This window comes from Hemitrygon akajei, chromosome 9, assembly GCF_048418815.1.
Source record: "Hemitrygon akajei chromosome 9, sHemAka1.3, whole genome shotgun sequence".
NCBI classification, from domain to species: domain Eukaryota; kingdom Metazoa; phylum Chordata; class Chondrichthyes; order Myliobatiformes; family Dasyatidae; genus Hemitrygon; species Hemitrygon akajei.
Genome location: NC_133132.1, coordinates 119,910,359 through 119,934,233, shown reverse-complemented (window position 1 = coordinate 119,934,233; position 23,875 = coordinate 119,910,359). Strand labels below are relative to the sequence as shown.

General features: G+C 39.7%; 1 protein-coding gene across 1 annotated transcript in view; it reads right to left on the bottom strand.

Moving 5' to 3' along the window:
* asap2a (ArfGAP with SH3 domain, ankyrin repeat and PH domain 2a) overlaps nt 1-23,875 on the bottom strand; it is a 229,521-nt gene that overhangs the window by 13,116 nt on the left and 192,530 nt on the right. The window contains exons 17-27 of the mRNA XM_073056879.1: nt 22,720-22,909; nt 18,190-18,275; nt 15,225-15,340; nt 13,716-13,783; nt 13,516-13,623; nt 12,856-13,093; nt 9,484-9,642; nt 7,001-7,190; nt 5,925-5,992; nt 4,170-4,276; nt 1,192-1,314 (exon numbers count right to left, since the gene is read on the bottom strand). Coding sequence (XP_072912980.1) covers nt 1,192-1,314; nt 4,170-4,276; nt 5,925-5,992; nt 7,001-7,190; nt 9,484-9,642; nt 12,856-13,093; nt 13,516-13,623; nt 13,716-13,783; nt 15,225-15,340; nt 18,190-18,275; nt 22,720-22,909 — 1,453 coding nt within the window. The remainder of the gene's footprint in view (nt 1-1,191; nt 1,315-4,169; nt 4,277-5,924; nt 5,993-7,000; nt 7,191-9,483; nt 9,643-12,855; nt 13,094-13,515; nt 13,624-13,715; nt 13,784-15,224; nt 15,341-18,189; nt 18,276-22,719; nt 22,910-23,875) is intronic.

Genomic DNA, 23,875 nt, shown 5'->3' with positions numbered 1-23,875 from the left:
AAACATAGGGGAATAGCTACTGGAAGCTAGAGAAATAAATATTGAAACTATGAGCTTGGAAACTACGAAAATAGAATATGAGATGTCACTCCTCCAACCTGCGAATGTCCTCACCATGGCAGTAGAGGCAGCCATGGACAGATATCAGTGTGGGAATAGGCAGTGAAATTGAAATGGGTGGCCACCAGGATATCCTGGCTATTGCAGCAGATAGAGAGGAGGTACTCAACAAAGTAGATCCCCCAATCTGTGTTGAGTCTCATTTATGTAGAGGAGGCCTCACTGGGAGCTCCAGATGCATTAAATGTTACCGACAGACTTCCAGGTAAAGCACCGCTTCACCTGAAAGGACTGTTTAGGACTCTAAATGGTGGTGAGAGAGGTGTCATACAGACAGGTGTAGCACTTAGGAGTGTTGCAGAGTTAAATGCCAGGAGAGATATCAGTGGTGGTGATGGTGGTGGGGGGGAAGGGGGGAATGAGCAGATTGAGTGACTCCTGTGGGAAACTAAAAGGGGAGTTGTTGTTAGGTTATGGGAATGATCTGCCTGGTGGTGGGATCCCAATGGAGATGGTGGAAGTTATGGAGAATGTGTTAGATGCGGAGGTTCATGAGGTGATAGGTGTCCTGGAAAGGAAAGCCTCATCCTGAGAACAGATCCAGCAAAGGTGGAGAAACTAAGAGAATGGAATAGTATTCTTACAAGGGACAGGTTGGGAAGAAGTGTAGTCAAGGTAGTTGTGGGAATTAGAAAGGGGAGAGAGGTGTTGGCGATGGAGCAAGTGAGTTTAAGGGCAAGGTGGAAGTTGGAGGCATGGATAAAATTGATGAGCTCAGCAGGAAGTAGTGCAGTCATCAGCTTAGCAGAGAAAAGGTGGGGAGTGTTACTGGTGTAGGCTTGGAACATGAAGTGTTCTACACAGCAGATGAAAAGGCAAGCATAACTAGGGCTTGTGCGAGTGTCCCTGACTCACCCTAGGGTTTGCAAAAAATGGGAGGAGAGTTGAAGGAGAAGTTATCGTTGCTTCACTGAACATTGTTATACTGTAAATAACTACCTCAAAATATGATTCTGGATGGAAGTGTACTTAATATAAAGTTAGATCAGATTTGTTGTCTGCAACAGATAGAAAGTAATTTTAATCCTTTAACACAATCTTGAAACATTAACAATTATCTACACCACTTACCCACCACTCTGGATCTTCCTCACCATCAACAACAATAATCTCACCCTCTGAGAAAGTGAGCTCATCAGGATTATCTGCACTACAGTTGTAAGTTGCTTTTACTCTTCTTGGCTTAGACTTCATCTGAAACAATGAAAAACAAATGAAGTATCACAGACAAAGCAAGCTCACAAAACAATTCTGAGTAGTTTAGGCTGAATAATTTTACGCAAAACATTTTAGTTCTAATGTTTCTTTCATAACTAGCAATTTAAGGGTTCATATTAATGATTATATAACTTAGACTGCATAAACACTTAAAATTTCAGTAAAAATCAAGTATTCCAAATGTCAGAATCAGGTTTATTTATCACATATATATTGAAACATACAAAGACATATGTCATTTGTGTTAGCAACCAACAAGCCCAAGATGCCGGACTAAGCATGTAAGTGTCATCATACATTCTGGCACCAACAAAGCAGGCCCACAATACTCAGGGCACAATAAGCTACAAAACAAGCCCCATTCCTCTCTCCGTCCCATCAACCCACATACCCAGTCTCAAGACAGGCAGTCTTCAGACTCCAGCCTCCAGTGGACTTCTACTTGCAGACATTGATTGGGCCTTTGACCGCCCCCCCCCCCCCCCCCAATGGATTTGCAGACTCGAGGCTCCAGCCATTGGGCCTCAACTTCCAAATTACTGATCGACATTTGGGCTTTGATCTTCAGTAATGACTCAGAACTTGCCACACACACTTAGGTCTCGAACTGTAGATGGGCTGATGACCGGACCAGAACACTCCAGTCTTGCCAATTTGCAAAGGTAGGGAGTCATCTAGCTGTCTTTCTAACAATACGACTGGATTAAGTGGTTTAATGTTCACTGTGGTATAATTTGCACCAATTTAAATTCTCATCAAAGGCTTATGTTAAAACCCTTTAGTTAAAATCTTGAACAATACACACAAAATGCTGGAAGAATTCAGTAAGTCGGTTAGCATCTAAGGAGGGGAATAAGCAGTCAATGTTTTTGGCCGAGACTCTTCATCAGGACAAGAAAGAATGGGGCAAAACCCAGAACAAGTTGGGGAGGGGGGCAAGGAGGAGAAGCAGTACAAGCTGGCAGGTGATGGGTGAGACTAGGAGAGAGGGAAGGGCATATGAATTAAGAAACTAGGAGGAGATAATTAGAAGAGGTAAAGGGCTGAAGAAGGAGGAATGTAGTAGAAGAGGGCAGTGGACAATAGAAGAAAAGGGAGGAAGGGAACCAGAGGAAGATGATAGGCAGGTGAGAAGAGAAGGGGTAAGAGGGAAGCCAGAATGGAAAATGGCAAAAGGGAGGGGGGGAGAATTACTGAAAGTTAGAAAAATTAATATTCATATCAGGTTGGAAGCAACCCAGACAAATATGAAATACTGCCTCTCCAACCTGAGTTTCACCCCATCAGTACTGTAGAGGAGGCCATGGAGCAACATGTCAAAAATGGAATGGCAAGTTGAATTGAAATGGATAGCCACCAGAGATCTTGCCTTTTGTGGCAGATAGAGTGAACTTGCTTGACAAAGCATACCCCCAATCTGTGTGAGGCCTTGCTGATGTAAAGAAGGCTGCACCAGGAGCACTGGATACAATAGGTGACCACAACAGAGTCATAAGTGAAGTGTCACCTCACCTGGAAGGACAGCTTGGGGCCCTGAATGTGGTGAGGAAGGAGGTATAGGGCCAATTGTGGCATTTATCACGCTTGCAGGGATAAATGCCAAGAGGGAGATCAGTGGGTAGGAACAAGTAGATAAGGTGGATTGGGTCTACTCTGCCATTCTTACTAATCAAGAACCTATCACCCTCTTCTTTAAATATACTCAATGACTTGGCCTCCACAGCTACCTGTGGCAATGAATTCCAGAGATTCACCACCCTCTGGCAAAAGAAATTTCTCTTCACCTCTTTTCCACCTCTAAAGGGACGTTCTTCTATTCTGAGGCCGTGCCCTCTAGTCCTAGACTCCCCCACTATTGGAAACGTCCTCTCCATATCCACTCCAGCTAGGCCTTTCAATATTCAATAGGTTTCAATGAGATATCCCCCCGCTTTCTTCTAAACTTGTGAGTACAGGCCCAGAGGAATCAAGCGCCCTTTGTATGTTAACCTTTTCATTCTCGGGATCATTCTCATGAATCTCCCCTGGACTGTCCCAATGCCTTTCTTAGATAAGGGTAGATGAGTACAGAGTAAACCCTACAGTACTGGGGTCCCCGGGGGGGGGGGGGGGGGGTGGGGGGGGGGTGGGGTGTAGTGGTGGGAGGGGAAAGAAAAGATGTGTTTAGTGGTAAGATCCCTTTGGAGATGGCAGAAGGCTCATGATAGGTAAGGGCAAGGGGAGCCCTATGTCTGTTATGATGGCGGAAATGTAGGATGAGGGCAGATGTGTGGGAAAAGAACGAGATATGGGTGAAGGCAGCATTGATGGTGGTGGAAGAGAAAAAAAAGAGGACATCTCAGATTTTCTAGATGGAAAGCCAAATCCTAGGAACAGATGTGGCAAAGGCATGAAAGTAGAAGAATTGAAAGAGGGAATAGCATTTTTACAAGCGACAGAGGGTGAAGAGATACAGTGAAGACAATGATGAAAGTCAGTAGGTTTGTAAAAGATGTCAGTAGATGTCTTTTTCCAGAGGTGGAGACAGATGGAGCAAGTGGAGAGGTGGACTAAGTAAATTTGAGGGAGGGGTTGGAGGAAAAACTGATGAAATTGATGAGCTCACTGGTTAAAGAAGCAGAGAACTTCAAGTCTTTCCTGATGGGGGATGGTCCCTTTCTGATAGGGACTGGATGTCTATAGTGGAAAAAAAGGAAATCAGGGCCAGGTGACTGAAAGTAATGGAAAGCATGTGAACTGCCACAGATGTAGGCAGGAAGGAATTGAACGAAGGGAGACAAAATAAAAGTCAAGATTATCATTTTTTTTTACATGCTTGTCTATCTATTTACCATTTGAGACTTCCGTGGCATTGGTGCTGGAGCCTTGTTTAAATTTGCTGAATTAGGTGCATGCCCTGGCTTTTTTGGTGCAGCTTCAGATGTCACAGAAGCATCACCTGTTGGAAAGTGAATGGCAAAGAACAGAAATGTTGATATATTTTGAATAAGTTTGAGACCATTATATATTTTCTTATCTTGTTTTCAGGCAGTTTCTGTAAAACTGGTTTGCTTAATATAGCATCTTTTGTGTTCTTTGGTGCAATTCAAATTGTTAGTTTTAATGTGATCATTATAACACAGGGCACTGTGATACATTCCCACATGGAAAGATACAAAAAAAAACAATGAAATATACAAGGGCTACCCAAGTTAGATATGACCTGACTTACAAAAATCTGACTTTATCCAAATCTTTTTATAAATTTTTCATATAGTTATAAGAATTTTAGCAATGGTTATTAATAACTTGATACAGTATATATTCCATAAGTTTAGTTATGGGTAGTTCTGGGGTGACTATTGAATGAACTGAAATTATAGCAAGTGTATGTAAAATTATACAATATGGGTTACCATTAAAAATGTCATTTCTGGTTTACAATCAAATTAGCTTATGAACAGTTCACAAATGGAACCCTTATGTAACCTGGGGATTGTCTGTATTTCTAATCTATCTTGTTGTATTGGTTCATGCACAAGTGTCCGCTGGGGCATGAGGAAAAAGGCCATGCTATTATTTGAAGTGTGTCACGAGGTACTTTTATGTCCAAATCATATGCTAAATAATTAGAGTATAATCATAGTGATTAATGCAGTTACTTATTTAAGTGGGCCTTGGAGACTTGAAGTCATGACTTGGATACAAGTATGCTACCACTACAGGCATTCTGGATAACAGGGCATCAATTTAGTTAATTTAAAAACATGCTTGAAGAACTGTCCCATGGCATTTCCAGGATTCATATGTTAAACATGCGTAACATGTGTAGTTCTGTCAATGTCATCATCTATGTTAGAGACTTAATGGGCAAGTGAGAAAGCGCAAGAGAATGCAAATTCCCAGCACTTAACATACACATTGTCACGAGCTGAACAAGAAGTTGGAAATAATTACTTGTCACAGTTACACAGCACAGTAACAGCCTTTCAATCCAGCATCCTGGCTGTGACCAATAAACACCCAACTAAAAAAATTCCACTTTACTTTTCATACCTCTATCAACCACCTTTGCGTCTGTGACGCTGCTGCAAGTCTTTCATTGTACCTGTGCATATAACGATAAACTCAACAACTGTTTCCAATTCTTCCAGCATCCAACACCAGGGACAATTTACAACTGCCAATTAGCCTATCAACCGATGTGACTTTAACATGTGAGAGGAAACTGGAACACCCAGGTGAAACCCTTGAGGTTAGAACAAGGATGTTCAAATTCTTCACAGAAGCACCCAAAGATCAGGAAGAAATCAGGATATCTGGAGCTGTGAGCATCAGTGCTAACCACTGTACTGTCCTGTGCTGTTTCCAAATCATATCACTTTCTGCTCTTTCAATGTTGAAAAAGCATTAAAATGTGATAAACCTATAATGTGTAGGTATCTATCAATTAAAAAGATTTCTACTTTAATTACACTGAAGAACAAAAAAATCCTAAAGTATCATAAATATCTTACAGAGAGTAAAGTGTAGCTAAAGTTCATCTTCTCTGCAATAATGTATCTCTATCATTAGAGATGAATTGCTGATAAAATATGCTCATTCACCTGAAGGCAGTGATTGTATTGATCCAAGTACTGTTGATGGTCTTTTGGGTGTGGATGTTCGATCAGAACTGTGAACAGATGACAGATATGTTCTAGAATGAGCAAGTAAATTTACTTAGTTGATATTTTTCTTCAAGTAACCGTTTCTATCACTACTGCTCTGGATCCTTGCTTCATATAGCTGAGGAAGTGAATACTTTACATTGGCAAGATTCTTTACATGAAACCACCCGTGCAAGTCTAGGGCACTATTCCCTCTAAGCTGAGTGGCCACACTGTAACTGAAATGCTCCCACACACATTAGTTGCCACACAGATGAATTTTCTTTTATATTATGATTTATTAAAGTGCCACACAGTTTTCAGGCCATGTAAAGTTTTCTTGCTCAGAGCAACGGTTGATCCACGCAGCTATAAAAAAAAGAGGGACATTGATTCAACAATGTTCAAATCTTAAAATAAATATTGTCACGCAATATGTGATGAAAAGCTGCCTGTCTTCCCTAGAGTTACAAGTCTTATCACCACAGTGCATTAATAAACATCCTATTGCTGCAAAATCATTTGTTACATTTACAAAAAAATCCCATGGCTGAATTATATACATGATATTAACTACAGTAGAGAATTAAGCAAAACTGATTGAATTAAAAAACAAGATATATTTTTTGATCTTATTGTTGCAATTTCTAACTTTTATTTTATCTAACAATCCTTTCCAACCATTCCCACAGATTTTCAGAGCAGCTCACATGAAAAAAGTGCACTATATATTTTTTAAAAAGGCACAAAATGAAACACCAAAATAGATCTTCTTTTAAACCAGGAATAGATGCCACAAAAACACAGTGAATGATGAGGAAGATCATTTATCTGACACAATTCATTCTTCTATTTCAAAAAACCTACAGTTTTTTCATCCAATGTCTTGGAAGTACTACCAAAGATTATGCTACAAAAGCCCGTATCTTCATTTGTAATTTGTTCATGTCACCAATTTTAGCTGTTCACATTGTCTAAAAGAAACTCATTAAAGAATGATCATAGTCATAGGTTACATATATAAAAGCTATTACCTGGACAATGATTTCTGTTGTGAAGTGCGAAGCGGTGGCTGTGGAGGCAGTGGCGGCGGGGGTGTTTTTTTGTTCTGGGAAGCTTGCAGAGAACCTGGTTGCTGCTGTGAAGGTTGTGACTGCTTTACCTGCAGGCTCATTGCTTCAATAACACTGTTAGTTTTTGCCACTGGAGCTGGAGGTGAAGGATCTAAAGAATAATAACAAACTTGAAAACAAAGAAAGACATACAGTTCTTTTTTATTTACCAATTTCAGCATTTGGGCATGACCAGAAAGGCCACATCTGTATGGCCATTCAGGTGATTCAAGGATGATTACTTTCTTGAACTGCTGTAGTCATTCTGGTGAAGACACTTTCACAATACTGTTGGGGAGAGTGTTCCAGGAATTACAGTAGATGCAGTAACAATAAAGAAAGAATGATATACAGTATTTCTAAGTCAGTTCGTCTTTGGCTTGGAAGGCAAACTACAGGTGGTGGTATTCTCATGCACCTGATCTGCTTCCCCATTCTAGTGGTAAAGAAACCAAATTTGAGAACAAACACTGGAATAGTCTTGGCAAGCACAGCAAAGGACATTACTGGATGGACATGTCTGGTTGGCTTGCTTTGTAGTGGTGCTAGAAGCACTCTTAATGATGACTGTTCAAAACCCTGAGCCAAAGTACATTGTGTGGCCTTGTTAGGTTCTTCCACAAGAGTTTGCATCATTTCCAAGGTTTCAAATATACTTTCAGAATAGTCTGAAGTTCTAAATATTTCATCTTCAACAGAGCTATGTATGGACTCTCTAAATCAAAGAGGTCATAAAGAAGCCTGGCAGCAATAAAAACAAAAAAAAAACACACAATTCAATTATTTTTAAAAGTTACCTATGATTCTTGTTAACTAGATTTGTTATTGTCATAAATAATATGTAGTCTTTGAACATCCCTTCTAGAACATAGAACTATGTTGTGCCAATCATGTAACCTACTCTAGAAACTGCCTAGAATTTCCCTACTGCATAGCCCTCTATTGCTCTAAACTCTATGTACCTATCTAAGAGTCTCTTAAAAGACCCTATTGTATCTGCCTTTACCACCTTCACTGGTAGTGCATTCCATGCACTCACCACTCTGTGTGAAAAATGTGTCTCTGACATCCCCCTTGTACCTACTTCCAAGCACCTTAAAACTATGCTCCCTCATGTTAGCCATTTCAGCCCTAGGGAAAAGCCTCTGGCTATCCACACAATCAATGCCTCTCATCATCTTATACACCTATATCAGGTCACCGCTCAACCTATTCTAATAAGGCATGCTCTCCAATCCAGGCAACTTCCATATAAATCTCCTCTACACTCTCTCTAGAGCATCCCCATCCTTCGTATAATGAGGTGACCAGAATGGAACCTAGTTCTCCAAGTGGGGTCTAACTAAGGTCTTATATAGCTGTAACATTACTTCATGGTTCTTAAACTCAATCCCACGGTTGATGAAGGCCAACACACCATACACCTTCTTAACAACACTGTCAATCTGCGCATGGACATGGACCCCGAGATCTCACTGATCCTCCACACTGCCAAGAGAATTCTTGAACAGAAAATCCTTTTCTGTTTAAGGATTTAATCTTCCACACAATCTCTTTCTGATCCACAGGATGCAAAGGGTGAAAGCAATAAGGTAGTCAAGTGATTCAAAAATCACTGGAATCACCATGGGATTATTTCTACAGTTGATATTCAGAATACCTGATAAAAATATCCAAACACTCCTGCATGAATTGGTTGCCCAAGAAATATTACAGCAGTTCAATAAGAGAATGGACTTAAGAAGTGAATTTTCAAGGTAGTATTAGATTTTAGAAAATGGATCACAGCCTATTTTACCAAAATGTCTCAACATAGGCTTGCCAAAGAATGTGCAAGGTGAGATGATATATGGAAAAACCAGAATTCAAGGACATGAGATGTTTTCTTCCTCTCTCTATGCTTGCAGAACTAAGAATTTATATAAATGGCTGAAGTTGTAATGATGTAAATGGGATTTTAAAAAAGAGTATAAAGTAAGTCATTACAGGAGATCATTTCCTTTCAAAATTACTGGTATAAGTAGTTGGTAGCAAATGCTCTTACTCAACCAACTGGATGATACCCAAACCAATACCAAATGTGGTCAATGGATTATTTATTGATCATTATTCATAAGCAGAACAGGTTATTCATAGTTGCATAAAAATACCACCTGAAAATACTTCTTACATTTACCAGCAGGCTGTTTGCTGGGTTATAATTGATCACTTGCAAATAGTCAAATCCAAATTCAAATCAAATAAGTTTACATTATTTTGAATCACATTGTCAGTAAAAACAGCAAAGAAAAAGGAATGACAATCTCATTCTTGTTAATTAAGGTGCCTTATATGGATAAGTCAAACACATACTTGATATATAATAATAGCCAAGAACATCTAAACTATATTAACAACACACATACTTGCTGTTGCTGATGTCACCCGGATTGGTGGTATAGGTGGATGAAGATTTGGAGGATCTGAAGCAGATCTTTGCCTACTTGTAGTATCCATTCCAACTGGTGCTGACTTCCAAACACTTGATGATGTAGTTGTCTGAATACCAGGAACCAAAGGTTGAGCTAAGTTCAATGCAGAAAAATTAAATTCAGAATAACATCACATATCACCGCTTCTATCTTAAAATTTTACAAATTGTTAGTTTCAGAAGCATATTTCCTTGCAAACAAAAGCAATTTCTGCACCAACATATTAAATTAACTTGCCACCATGTAAATAATGTGACACTGGGATTGAACAGGTTTTGTGTGCTTTTGGTGGAGAGCTCAGACAATCAAAGGTGTATTTATTTGTCCCGTATGTCTCTTTTACAATTGCAAGTTGCTGCTGGATAGTAAGAACATCAATTTCTGCAGGATTATCCCATCAGTGAGTTGCTTGATGGACTTATTGCGTACCATTGTTGTGTTATCGCCTGGGCTTATTGCATGCGATTGTGCTGAGAAGCTGTGTGGTCCAAAAAGAAAAGTGCAAGTGATTCTTTTGGACATTTTTATTGTGATATTGTGATTGCAAGACCATGTTGGAGATTGGTAATGTAAAATACTGCACATCCGTTTCACTGGCGAGACTGATGGCAGGGCAACTGCCATCAGTTGTTGGGCAGACAAGGCCCTTATGCCATGGAATCACCTCTTGTGGTTGCCAGCAAAAGGACACTGGAACTGGCTGCGTGTTGCTGGATTTCATACTGCCTTGGGGGCTGGCCCCTCCTGTCAGTGCTGCCTTCTGGTGATCACCATCATCACGTACCATCTCTGCCAGGGCCTCGGTGACCACATTCTTCCACTGCGATCTGTCTGCAGTCAAACCTCTTGCAGTGAGGTTGGTCCACTTCTTGAAGTTGTCGATCCAGGTTGTCCTCTGTCTGCCTCGGGAGCAACTTCCTTCTACTCTGCCTTCAAGCAGAGTGCGTTCCAGGGTGTCATCAGTTCTTGAGATGTGTCCAAAATAGTGAAGTTTCCTTTGGATAACAGCTTCCAGAAGTATTGGTTTCGTGCCAATATTTTCTAGGATGAAATTGTTGGATCTCCTTTCAACGTATGATACCCTGAGGATCCGTTTGTATGTCCACATCTCAAATGCTGTCAACTTCTTTTCATCAGCTGCTTTTAGGGTCCATGTTTCACAGCCATATAGGGTTACTGGCCAGACGAGACTCTTGAGGAGGCGTATCTCGGTGTCAGTGCTCACAGATTTATCTTTCCAAATGTTCCAGAGTTTGGTAGTGCTTGTGCGTAATCACTTGGTGGAAGAACAAGCTGGACCAGGACAATTTGGGACTTTGGCTATATTTTTTTCTCTCTTTGCGACTGTAGGTTTTTTTGAAATCATAACCATATGCGCTATTTGTGCTATGTGCAGTGTGCAACATGCTATGTGTTGTTAGTAATGTGTTTTGCACCTTGGCCGAAGAGGAACGCTGTTTCATTTGACTATATTCATGTATGGTTGAATAATAATTAAACTTGAAAGTTGGAATTTGAATAACGACATCTTTTAGGATTTGTATTATTATTTATTTATCTCCATGGCACAAAAGAATATTCCACCATTTATGGAAATAAAAAATCAACTTTAATTTAATCTGATCAGTAACCTCTGCTACTTTGCCCTCTTCCCTGTCTGTTCCTAGACCTCTCCCAAAGTTTCCACAACTTCACATCTTTCTCCAATTAATCGCATACCTCCCCTCACATGCTCTCTAAATACAATTTGCCTATGATACCCACCTACTGAACCCTCAACAGTACCAAGGCAGCTGTAATAAAATGACATCCCATGTGACAATGGTCAAATACCCCTCAGCCTGTACACAGATCACACTATCTTCCTCCAGCACATCTCCTCCTTTCAATAGCTCGATCATCTACAATGACTTCCTTTCCCTTTCCAATTTCTGCAGTACAATTGATGTTGTCTGCCATGGATGTAAAACTTTGGATGCACCCCTCCCCCAATGCCTTATCAACACAAAGTCAAGGAAAGTATAAGCCATTTTCTTTTGTGTCTTTTAGAAACTCTGTTCCTAGTTTAGCACTTCCCTCCACTTGGACTGATATGATGATGAGCTTCTTATGTATGGCGAAGTGGTTAAAATTGGAGATGTTTAGAAGACCAGAAATGGCAGGGTGGAGGGCATTTTAGAAAGTTGTTGAATTGGAAACAGCTGCAAAGCTAGAGAGAGCAAAGCCACAGAGTGAGTTAAAAAAAAAGGGACAAGTATTTAAAATACAGGCATTGCTTAACCAAAAGCCAATATAAATCAATGAACAAGTGGATGATCAGTGAATGAGGCAATGGAGAGTGGATTGTAGAACTCAGGCCAGGTCAAGTCTAGAGATAACAAAAGCATGGAAGAACAAATCTTTGAAGCAAAAGCAATACGCTGGTCACAAACCCATACATGTAGAGGAAAGAGGGGAGGGGAATAGAGAATTAACACTCATTTCTACTGTGAAAGGGGCCAATGGGGTGATATTATAAAGGTACAGATGTAGGGTCTTATTAATGTCACAAATAAGATTTGTCTGTTGTCTGTCTGAAATAAAGATTGTTTTGCAACGTGATACATTTAAAGACATGTTCAAAAGTACATGCGATCCCTGGCACCCCTCACTGAAGGAAGAAAAAATAACACCTCTGTTGCAAAGAATTAGTGATCAGCAGGCTGCTTTTGCTATTGGACATCTTGGTCCTCATCTATGGTCTAAGTTAACAGAAGTGAAACCACTCCAGTGTGATAGATCAAACTACCAAAGTGCAAACTCAGAACAGCAGACAGTCATCTCCAAGCAAAAATACCATTTTTTTCCCTCTAACAGGTAGAGGGCAGCTGTGAGATTTAAACATTCAGCAACATGTTTCCCAAAGATTGACTGAATTTCTCAAATAATGTTATTCTCAGCTCATTTTAGCTGGTGGGCTATTGAGAGCCTGTGATTAAACTTTAAGCTGAAAACTTAATAGTGCTCTGTGAGCACTTAGCATTCAGTAGCCAGTAATATACATCTATCTCTCAAGATGCTTATTAATTCACAGCCCACAATGCTGGAGTCATGGCCAGAAGTCAGTGGATTGAATCCAGTTTGGCAGAACACTGTCAATTTTCTTCTACCACCCCTCAACCATCCCAGCAATTTCTGTACTATTTAACATTCATCCCTATAACCTTCCAGAACCCGTTATTAATTAAGGGAAAATATAGTTAAAATATATTAGAACACATAAGTATTGAAAAAAACATCAACTTCCCTCAGATGCAAATGACTCACCTTTGTTGATGTTCCTTGGCGGAAGAGGAGGAGCAATCGTTACAGGAGCAGGAGGGCTGGAGCTCAGTACAGTTCCATATGTCTCATTATTTAGTATACTTGGAATGAATGGTCGCTGCTTGTCTTTTATGGTCGAATCTCTTGACAGCACTGCATGAGATGCTGGAGGCTGAAGCTGGTTTACTCCTGACTGATATGATAATTGATAGAAACTGATGGGTCTATTGGGACTGGATTGCTGAAAAGGATGGGTTTTGTTAGAGCTTCATTAGGGTTGAAAAATTCTCATTCAACACTTTCCTCCATTTGCAGTCCCGCACAACATTTTATATTTATCTGCGGTACTACCTTATATGATTAGCATAAAATATTAAAATCAGAATTTTAGCAGTACAAATATGGTCCTTTTGAATCAGATAATTTAAGTTAAGACTTGGAAGATTTCAAAAGCTTTGATATGCCCAACATTCAGGATTACAATTGAAGTCTACATAGAAAAGCAATGAAACTGTTGAAGCGGCAATAATCCTGGATGGTGCCAGGGCAACTACCTGGAAAAAGCATTATATTGCTTTAATTTATAAACATTTACAAATACAGCAGATAAAACAAAGAGATAAAAATATTAAAGGAATATGTCTCTGACTGTCACATCTCTACCTTGTCTTCAATATCATCATCACTTTCATCCAAATCTTCATGATGCAACCTCCATTCATATTCTACATGCACATGTGCATTGAATTTTCCTGATAATGATTGTATAAGCTGAAAATCAAAATCATGATTTTTGAAGTTGCATAAATATAAGTGATATATTGGAATAATTACAATAAGAATAAAGTAAATACAGAACGTACCACTTCTTCACACTGAGCATGTTTTAAGCGTTTAGCTATATCAAGTGGTGTTTCCCCTGCTTCATTGGCTAAAATGAAACAACAAAATCCATTCAAAATACTCTGTTTCAATTGAACAAATCTGTCATACTAAGATTTAAAGTGTCTTAGCTGTAGGTTTCAAGACCTTCACCAGATATAAAAACATTGGATTTCAGATGTGCAAAAGCTACATGTTAACAAAGAAAGAGTGGCAAAATCATGCACACTAAGGGTGTGTTAAAGTATTATTTCAGAAACAGCGTTTATTTCTTCCGATCAGGGTTTGAAAACAAATGTCCTCTGGCAAGAATTCACTTTACCTTCACAATGGGTTTCTCTTGTATACTAGTTTGGGTAAATTTACAGAAACCACAGGAGAGCTGCATAAACATAATCTCTCTTTATAGTTTCAAATACTGTTATTGAAAAATGTTCAGTTTATACCATTAGTTTGCAGGGTAGTCTATTCTCTGTTTAATTTTCTCATATGCAAATCCAATACATTAAATAGTACATGATTTGGAACTCTTACTGAGAAAGAATGCAGGAGAAAGCATTTAGATTCTGCCGCAGAAGTTATTCTTGAATGAAGTCTTTTAAAATGTTTGTCACTAAATTATAGCAATCCACATAAACAAGATCAAAGTCATTTAGGCCATCACTTCTGTGGTAATATAAGAAAAGTCACAGGTGTTCATGCATGAAATGTTGCAATAGAAGTAAAATGCAGTGCCATATCACTTTTATTGTAACATTTCATATTTTTCCTTCTCAACTACTTACAATTTAAATGATTCAACAAGCTTTCAAAAGAATTGAGCATTCTAAACTTCATTAGACAGTCGAGAAAAAATTCCAATGACCCTCCACCCACTTATACTCTTATTTTTCCTGTATGTACTTTGTTACCAAGTAACAGAAACAATCTTCCTCAGATCACTGCCCATACCCGTCCATAAATTAAGATCTATATGAAGTGCCTTATTATTTTGCATAGTCCAATTCACCATAAGCAACCTTTAATTCAGGATTGATTTCATTCTAACCTTAACTGCTCAAGGAATTAAACTGTACTGTTTTAATGAAAATTTACAGGTGTAAATTTAGCTATAATGAGAAAGACTTAAACAGCTCACACACAAAAACATTATCGGAGGTCATTAACAATTCCTATATAATACTACATATGGCCAGAATGAGCCCAACTTGACATAGTCAATGAGAAGTATTTCAAATTCTATTTTGTTCACTTGATCTTCATGAGCCTCGTCTTCCTTTGCCAACTCTGTCAAAGGTCAGAGTTGGGAAAGGAAAACAAGGCACAAAATGTTTATGAACCTTATCTTATTTTGTTACCTCTTTTGGGAAACTGAATGATCTGACACACATTTGTTATTTCTACTGTTCGTGTACAAGGATATTAAACAATGCTTAGTTATAGAAGGGACAGTCAAGCATTAAAAGGAATATGATTTTAAAGGAACATACCTATTTCAATGGAAGCTTTGCCCCTCAAAAGCAACTTAAGACACTCCACATTATCATTTAGACAGCAATAGTGTAATGCTGTACTGCCTTTGTTAGTTTGTTTATCAAGATTCCCACTGTTGGATCAAATATGAAAAATTCAAATACAGGGTTACATTTTAAAATGATATATTGAAGCACTTCATAATCAAATACAGTATTTTAAATTGTTATAAATTTACATTTATGACAATTTCCTTAATGTCATTAAATGTTTGTAATGCAAACATTTAAGGTAATATCAAAAACAATACAACTTTACATGACTGGGCTAAATGGTCTGAATAATTATATAGGGTATAAACTATAAACTAAAATCTCTTTGAGTTGAGGACACATTCTCATGCAAAGTGGGTATTTTTTTTGAGATTCTCATAATTATTTCATATTGGTTTTCCAAACGTACAAGACATTGGTTAAGACAAAGATTATTGTTATTGTCATCTACCTAGATAACCTAGCTGTGTGAGGCTGAAAGAGCAGATATACAAATTGAAGTCAAAAGAGAATGCTGATGCTGGAATCTGGAGCAACAAATAAGATGCTGAAGGTATTGAAATTCACTTAGTTCAAGTCCAACACCTCTCTCCCCATTCTTAATTTGCGTTAGTTTCAGACTACTACAAATCCTCAAACTCCCATGCTAACAACAACACACACAGAATGCTGGTGGAATACAGAAGGCCAGACAGCATCTATAGGGAGAAGTGCTGTCGACGTTTCCGGCCGAGACCCTTCGTCAGGACTAACCGAAAGGAAAGAAAGTAAGAGATTTGAAAGTAGTGGGGGGAGGGGGAAATGCAAAATGATGGGAGAAGACCGGAGGGGGTGGGGTGAAGCTAAGAGCTGGAAAGGTGATTGGCTAAAATGATACAGAGCTGGAGAAGGGAAAGGATCATGGGATGAGAGGCCTCAGGAGGAATAAAGGTGGGGAGGGGAACACCAGAGGGAGATGGAGAACAGGCAAACAACTAAATATGTCAGGGATGGGGTAAGAAGGGGAGGAGGGGCATTAATGGAAGTTAGAGAAGTCAATGTTCATGCCATCAGGTTGGAGGCTACCCAGCCGGTATATAAGGTGTTGTTCCTCCAACATGAGTTTGGATTCATTTTGACAGTAGAGGAGGCCATGGATAGACATATCAGAATGGGAATGAGGCGTGGAATTAAAATGTGTGGCCTCTGGGAGATCCTGCTTTCTCTGGCTGACAGAGCTTTGGTGTTCAGCGAAATGGTCTCCCAGTCTGCGTCGGATCTCACCAATATATAAAAGGCCACACCAGGAGCACCGAACGCAGTATACCACACCAGCCGACCACCAGTGTCACCTCACCTGGAAGGACTGTCTGGGGCCGTGAATGGTGGTGAGGGAGGAAGTGTAAGGACAGGTGTAGCACTTGTTCCGTTTACAAGGATAAGTGCCAGGAGGGAGATCGGTGGGAAGGGATGGGGGGGGGAACGAGTGGACAAGGGAGTCGCGTAGGGAGCGATCCCTGCGGAAAGTGGACAGAGAGGGGGAGGGAAAGATGTGCTAGGTAGTGGGATCCCGTTGGAGGTGGCGGAAGTTACGGAGAATTATACGTTGGACTTGAAGGCTGGTGGGGTGGTAGGTGAGCACAAGGGGAACCCTATCATGAGTGGGGTGGCAGGCGCATTTCCTGCACATCTGCCCTCACCCCATCCGCCCGCCATTTCTCTAACTTCCGTTAATGCCTCTCCTCCCCTTCTTACCCCAACCCTGACATATTTAGTTGTTTGCCTGTTCTCCATCTCCCTCTGGTGTTCCCCCCCCTTTCTTTCTCCCGAGGCCTCTCATCCCATGATCCTTTCCCTGCTTCAGCTCTGTATCACTTTTGCCAATCACCTTTCCAGCTCTTAGCTTCATCCCACCCCTTTCGGTCTTCTCCTATCATTTCGCACTTCCCCCTCCCCCACTACTTTCAAATCTCTTACTAACTTTCCTTTCGGTTAGTCCTGACGAAGGGTCTCGGCCCGAAACATCGACAGCACTTCTCCCTATAGATGCTGCCTGGCCTGCTGTGTTCCACCAGCATTTTGTGTGTGTTGTTGTTTGAATTTCCAGCATCTGCAGATTTCCTCGTGTTAACTCCCATGCTAAACTACATCTCCTCCCACTCCGTCTTTTGTAAGGACACAGTTCTTTTTTCTCACTTTCTATCTCTACTGCATCCTTTTCAAGACGAGGCTTTGAACTCCACAACATTCATCCAGGGCAAGGCTAAGTGCAAAACTAAAGGAACAGCAGCTCGGAGCTTACCTGGGTAGTTTACAACCCCACAACATGAACACTTAATTCTCCAGTTTCAGGTCAACTGAACTCCCTTTATCTTTTCTCTCCCCTCCTGATCTACCCAATTCCTTCACACACACTCCAGTCACCCTGTTTCTTTCCCCACTATCTGCTCATCACCTTTACACTCATCCATTGGTTTTCAGCCTCACTGTTCCCATCCACTTTCTCTATCTCCCTTACTTGATTCTCTGCTCCATGTTCCTCTTTCAGATTCCATTGCCTGCAGCCTTTTGTCACCTCCCCCTAACATCTCCCAGCCTTTTTCATAATTTCCCTTATTCTCCCCTCCCCCATCTGCCCAACACCCTTCCTCAGCTGGATTCACTCATCATTTGCCAACTCTTGCTCCACCCCTTCTCATCAATATTTGAATATGAGCCACCTCTCTATCTTTCAGTCCAGATAAAGGGTCTCAACCTGAAGTGTCAACTATTTCTCTCCATAAATGCTACCTGACCCACCGAGTTCCTCCAGTATCGTTTGTGGATGTCCACCAAAGTGTAAGATTCCTGCAGAGTGCAAATCTACTGTTTATGTAATCAATTACTCATGAAATCCCCTTTACTAATTTAAAAAGGAGCTGGTTTTGTTTAAATATGGTAAAATGTTTACCTGTTTTGTACTAGAAAGTCAACTACATGAAGTGATGTTCTGTCCACTAATCTTACCGCAAGATGTAGTGCAGTTTCTCCTTGTTCCTGGCAGATTATATGGAAAAGAAAACAACGAGAAAATGGTTTTAAATATACATTTCAAAGCTATTGAGTTCTGGAGAAGTAACAGAACTCCACCGCTTTTACAACAAAGGTGATGGCAATTCAGCCCAGAGTTTATGATTGTTCTTTCACTGCAGCCTTGCAAATCATTTTCCCTTAAGTACATATCCAATTCACTTTTTAAAGATCTCTTCACTCTGTTTCTACTGTCCTTACAGGCAGCAGATACCAGCTTATAACCACAACTGGCATTAAAAAATCTCTTCTTATATCTTCTCTGTATCTCTTGCCCATCAATTTAATTTATGTTCCCTGATTATCACAATAATAGTGTTCACACTGTGTCTTGCTACTACTCCATCAAAATGTTTTACAACTAGAATTGACTAAAATACTGCAGTTACGATCCAATATATGTTCTATAAACATGCAAAAACACTATCTGCTCTTGCGCTCTAAGTCTTTACTTATGAAACCCTGAAGCCCACTGTATTTATAGTCATAGAGTAATATAGCACAGATACAAGCCTAATGGATCCATGCTGCCAACATATATCCTGCTAGTTCCTGTTGCTTGTGCTCAGCACATAACTCTCCAAGTCCTTCCCATCCATGTATCTGCTCAAATGCCTCTTAAATGTTGCAATTTGTACCCACCTCAATCACTTCCTCTGGCAGCACTGTGTAAAGTTATTTCTCAAATCCTTCTTAAATTTCTCCACCCTTATCCTGTATCTGAATCCTTTAGTTTTGGACTACCCAACCTTAAGTTCAAGACTATAATTCAGATTCACTTATCACATGTACATCAAAGCATACAGTAAAAAACACGTCACTTGCAATAACAACCAACACACCCAAGGATGTGCTGGGGGCAGCCTGCATGCCCACAATGTTCTGCAGAACAACACAAGCGGTGGCAACAACAACAAAACAAGGCATCAACAGCAGAACAACCCATCCTCATGTTTGCATCCAACCACTAGCTCACCCACACAGACAAACTTCCAATCCCAGGCAGGTCACCTCCAGTCTTTCTCCCTGGATTCTCAGACTCAAATAGAGCCTCGGACTTTACCCCAGGACTTGGTAATCATGCGTTTGACCTTCGGGCCTCAGCTTCCAGACTCACACAGACTACTGACTCAAGTGACACGTGCTCATGACTCCTTCAGGTCTCTGCCTTCAGACATCAATCTTCAGGATTTTACCTCAGTACTCATCGTGCTCTAGACTTTGACTTTCAACATTACCCTTTGGACTTTACCGGATTTGACCTTCAGACCTCAATTTCCACTCACTTGGACTCAAAACCCAGTGACCTTGCAATTCCCACCATACGGTCCTCTGACCAGGACTGGTCTCCGACCTGAGGGACACTGGATTCCTCAGAGCTTGTCTACATGACTTCCAGGATTGATGACATTTGGCCATGGAATGCTCAAACTCCTGTCCAAACTCTTCATTTACTACCTGTTCTCTAACTCCCCCTCATCCCTTTTCATAAACCACAACTTGTCTCATAACTCCCCACTACTTCCCCAAAATCATTGCTATGAACCTAAAAAAAAGACTAAGCCCAAGCCATGACTTCAACGGACATCACAGCTCTTTTATGAGATTATATTTCATCTCTAGAGAATTAAGATCAAGCATAACCAATCTCTACCTATAACTTGGGCCCTCTGGTCTAGGCTGCATCCTTGTAAACCCCTTCTGCACCCTCTCCTGCTTGACAATATTTTTCCAATATCAGGGTGACCAAACCTATACACAATACTCCATGTGGCCGCACCAATGACTTATAAAGCTGCAACATAAAGTCCTTACTCCTAAACTCTATGCTCTGTTGAAGGTAACATGCTAGACACTACCTTCACCACCTGGTCTGCTTGCATGACCACTTTCAGCGAACTGTTCACTTGTACACCAAGATTTTTCTGTTCCACATCACTCACTAGTGCCCTGCCATTCAAACCAGAGTATGAAGTGAATGTCCAAATTGTATCGCCTCACACATATCTAGATTATCTATGAGATGGATTATCTAAGTAACCCATTTGCCATTGCCCATCACTCTAACTCCTTAAGATCTCTTTGTAATTCACCGAAACCTGCTTCACTATCAACAAGAACTCCTAATTTGGCATCATCAACAAACTTGCAAATTGTCACATGCACATTCACACCCAAATAATTTACAAAAATAACAAATAACACTTCACTAGTCCTGATGAAGGGTCTTGGCCCGAAACGTTGACTGCTCATTTCAACGGATGCTGCCCAACCTGCTGAGTTCATCCAGCTTGTTTGTACGTGTTGATTTGACCACAGCATCTGCGGTGTACTTTGTGTTTACCTCACTAGTCACATGCCTCCAGTTGTAGAATCAACCTTCAACTATCACTCTTTGCTTTCCATCCTCAAGTCCCTTTTTGAATCTACCTTGCAATCTTTCCCTGAATCCCATGAGACCTAACCTTCCAAATCAGCCTGCCATGTGAGACCTTGTCAAGGATATTATTAAAGTCCATATGAAGATCTACTGCCCTACCTTCATCTATCCCTTTTGTTACCTCATCAAAAAAAAGCCAAAAAATTGCCAGACATGGCCTCCCACCAAACAGAACTATGCTGACTATTCCTGATCCAAATAACGGTAGATATTGTCCCTCAGCATTCCCTCCAGTAGTTTTACTACAATTGGTTATATTTAGTGGCCTATTTTTGCCTGGTCTGTCCTCACTACCTTTCTTGAACAATGGGAAAACATTAGCCACTTTTCAGTCTTCTGGATCTTCAACAGTGGCTAATGATAAAACAAATACCTCTACAAGGGCCTCCGTGGTTTCTTGCCTGGCCTCCTATAAGGTTCAGGAATGCACTTGGTCATGTCTTGGGGATTTGCTTCAAGGCTGCAAATATCTCTGCTCTTGTAACATGCATATGATCAAAAACCTTACTACTTATTACCTTCAATGGCATTCATGACATTCTCCTTAGTAAACACCAAGAACTATACATTATAAAAACTTGACCATAGCCTGTGACACAACACAAATATGTCAATTATGGAAAACCCTGAACATCCTCTACATAGCACCATCCAGAGACAGAGAAGCAGTTTCAGCGACAGGTTGCTATCGATGCAATGCTCCTCAGACAGGATGAAGAGATCAATACTCCCCAATGCCATTCGGCTTTACAATTCAACCGCCAGGAGTAAGATATGTTAAAGTGCCGGGGTTAGGACTCAATGTATTTAAGTAAACTACTTAAGAACTTTTTAAAAGCTATTATTAATGCTTTTTGAGAGGGTGATTTTAGATGCATATCATATTTTTACTGAGTTAAGTATTGTATGTAATTAGTTTTGCTACAATAAGTGTATGGGACATTGGAAAAAATGTTGAATTTCCCCATGGGGATGAATAAAGTATCTATCTATCTATTTATCTATCTAACACACAGGCAGCCCTGATGGTTCTTAACAGGACCTTAACTCTCCCTAGTCACTCTTCTATCATTAATATAACTAAAGAATCTCTTGGGGTTATCTTTAACTCTGCCTGCCAAATCCATTTCATACCCCGATTCCCTCTTAAGCCTTAAATAGCCTTAAACTTTTTACAAATGAGAAAATCTACAGATCTGGAAATCCAAAGCAACACATGCAAAATGCTAGAAGAGCTCAGCAGGCCAGGCTGAGTGAACAGTCGACATTTCGGGCAGAGACCTTTTCATTAGGGTCTTTTCCATAGATGCTGCCTGGCTTGCTCATTTCCTCCAGCATTTTTTGTGTGTTGCTTTAAACTTTTTACATTCGGTGTGAGATTCATTGTACCCAGCTGCCTAAAAGCGATGTATGCTTCCTTCTTTTTAACTGATCAGAGCCTTAACTCTCTGATCAGCCAAGGTTCAATAAACTAGTAATGTCTACCTTTTATCTTAACAGAAACTTGTTGCCCCTGGACTTCTGATAGGATCATTTTAAAAGCCTCTCACTTGCCTACTCTCCCTTTGTATTTAAATGGGAGCACCTGATCAAACTCAGGTTATTAGTCTCTTTAACTTGTCTCTTCACGATCAGATATTTATTCGATTCCCTCTATTTTTACATATCCTTTCAAGCCCAGATATTGAGTCCATACACTCTTCTCTTTTTTCTAATTTCCTAACCCATTCTAATTTCTTATCCTTCTGCCACTAATCATACTACTTCATGGACCTCAGTTCTGCTGGCTAATATTTTTTGGAGGATACCTTTGAAAATCCACATACGAAATCTTAGGATTCCCTTTACCTTTAGTTTGTAATAAATTATTACACATTTTTCTTTGAACCATTTCAAATTGTGTATTTACAGGAGCATATTCTTTTACTGAAGATGATTGATATAATGTTTTGTTCCATAAATAAATCTTACATGTCCATTTGCCAAAGGTATTGGGTCAGTAAGATCGACACCATCAGCATACACCTGAATTAATGCAAAAATGTCTCTTGCTTTAATTGCATCACAGAGATAGCTAAGTTTGGCAGCATTGTCAGTGGACCTTTTCCTTGCGTACTTCCGTTCTATATATTTAGCCGTAATGTAGTCTTTTCGGGCAACCCTGTGGGAAAAATAATTTTTTTAATAAATAACCCTTACTTAATATTAATGACAAGAGATATAAAACTATTTATTCAACACTGGACAATGTCTTCAATAAAAATCACTTGGACTTCTAACTTATGCAAAAGTCAATATTTAAATACTCATTGTGGCAGAGTTCCTTTGCTAAATAAAGTTAGAGCATGTGGAATGGGATATAGTTAACTATCATAGATTGAGTGTTGGTTAACAGACAGAAAAATAATAGGAATAAATAGGTTTTCATAATAAATGAAAATATAAAAAGCAGATGTTGGATTCTGAAACAGAAAAAAAGAAAATGCTAAAAAACCTCAGGCAGGAGGCAGAAAGAAAAAGAATGTTTCAATTGAAAGACCATTTCTCTGAAGAGAGAAGACAATGGAGGATTTTTAACCCAAAACATTAATTGTTTTTGTTTCTACAGATACCACCCAACTGGCTGAGTATTTCTTGCATTTTCACAGTTTTTGCTTTAGGTCCTTTTTAAGGATGGTGGTGTGTGAGTGGTTGGGTACTACAGAGACCAGTAGTTGGGCTTGACTGTTCTCAGTCTTTATCAGTGATTTGGGTGAGTGCATTAAAAGTAATATTTCTGTATTTTCTGATGAAACTGTGAATGTCAACAGTGATGAGGATGCAAAGCATTCAAGGGATCCAGAAAAATGGAATGAGTGCACAATAACACGGCACATAAGAATAAAATGATGAAAAATTATCCACCAATCATAAAAACAGAAACATTTTTTTTAAAGGTGAAAGATTGCGTGCAAAAACAGCTAAAGCTCAAAGGGCCATGCATTCTTAGAAAAAGACACATCTCAATTTCTGCATGGGAATTAAAAACAAACATTTTAAAATGACACTCAAATAGTTACAGTATTTTAAACACCATACTTACTACCTTAGGGTTAGTCAATTTAAAAGTAATCATATATGATTCATG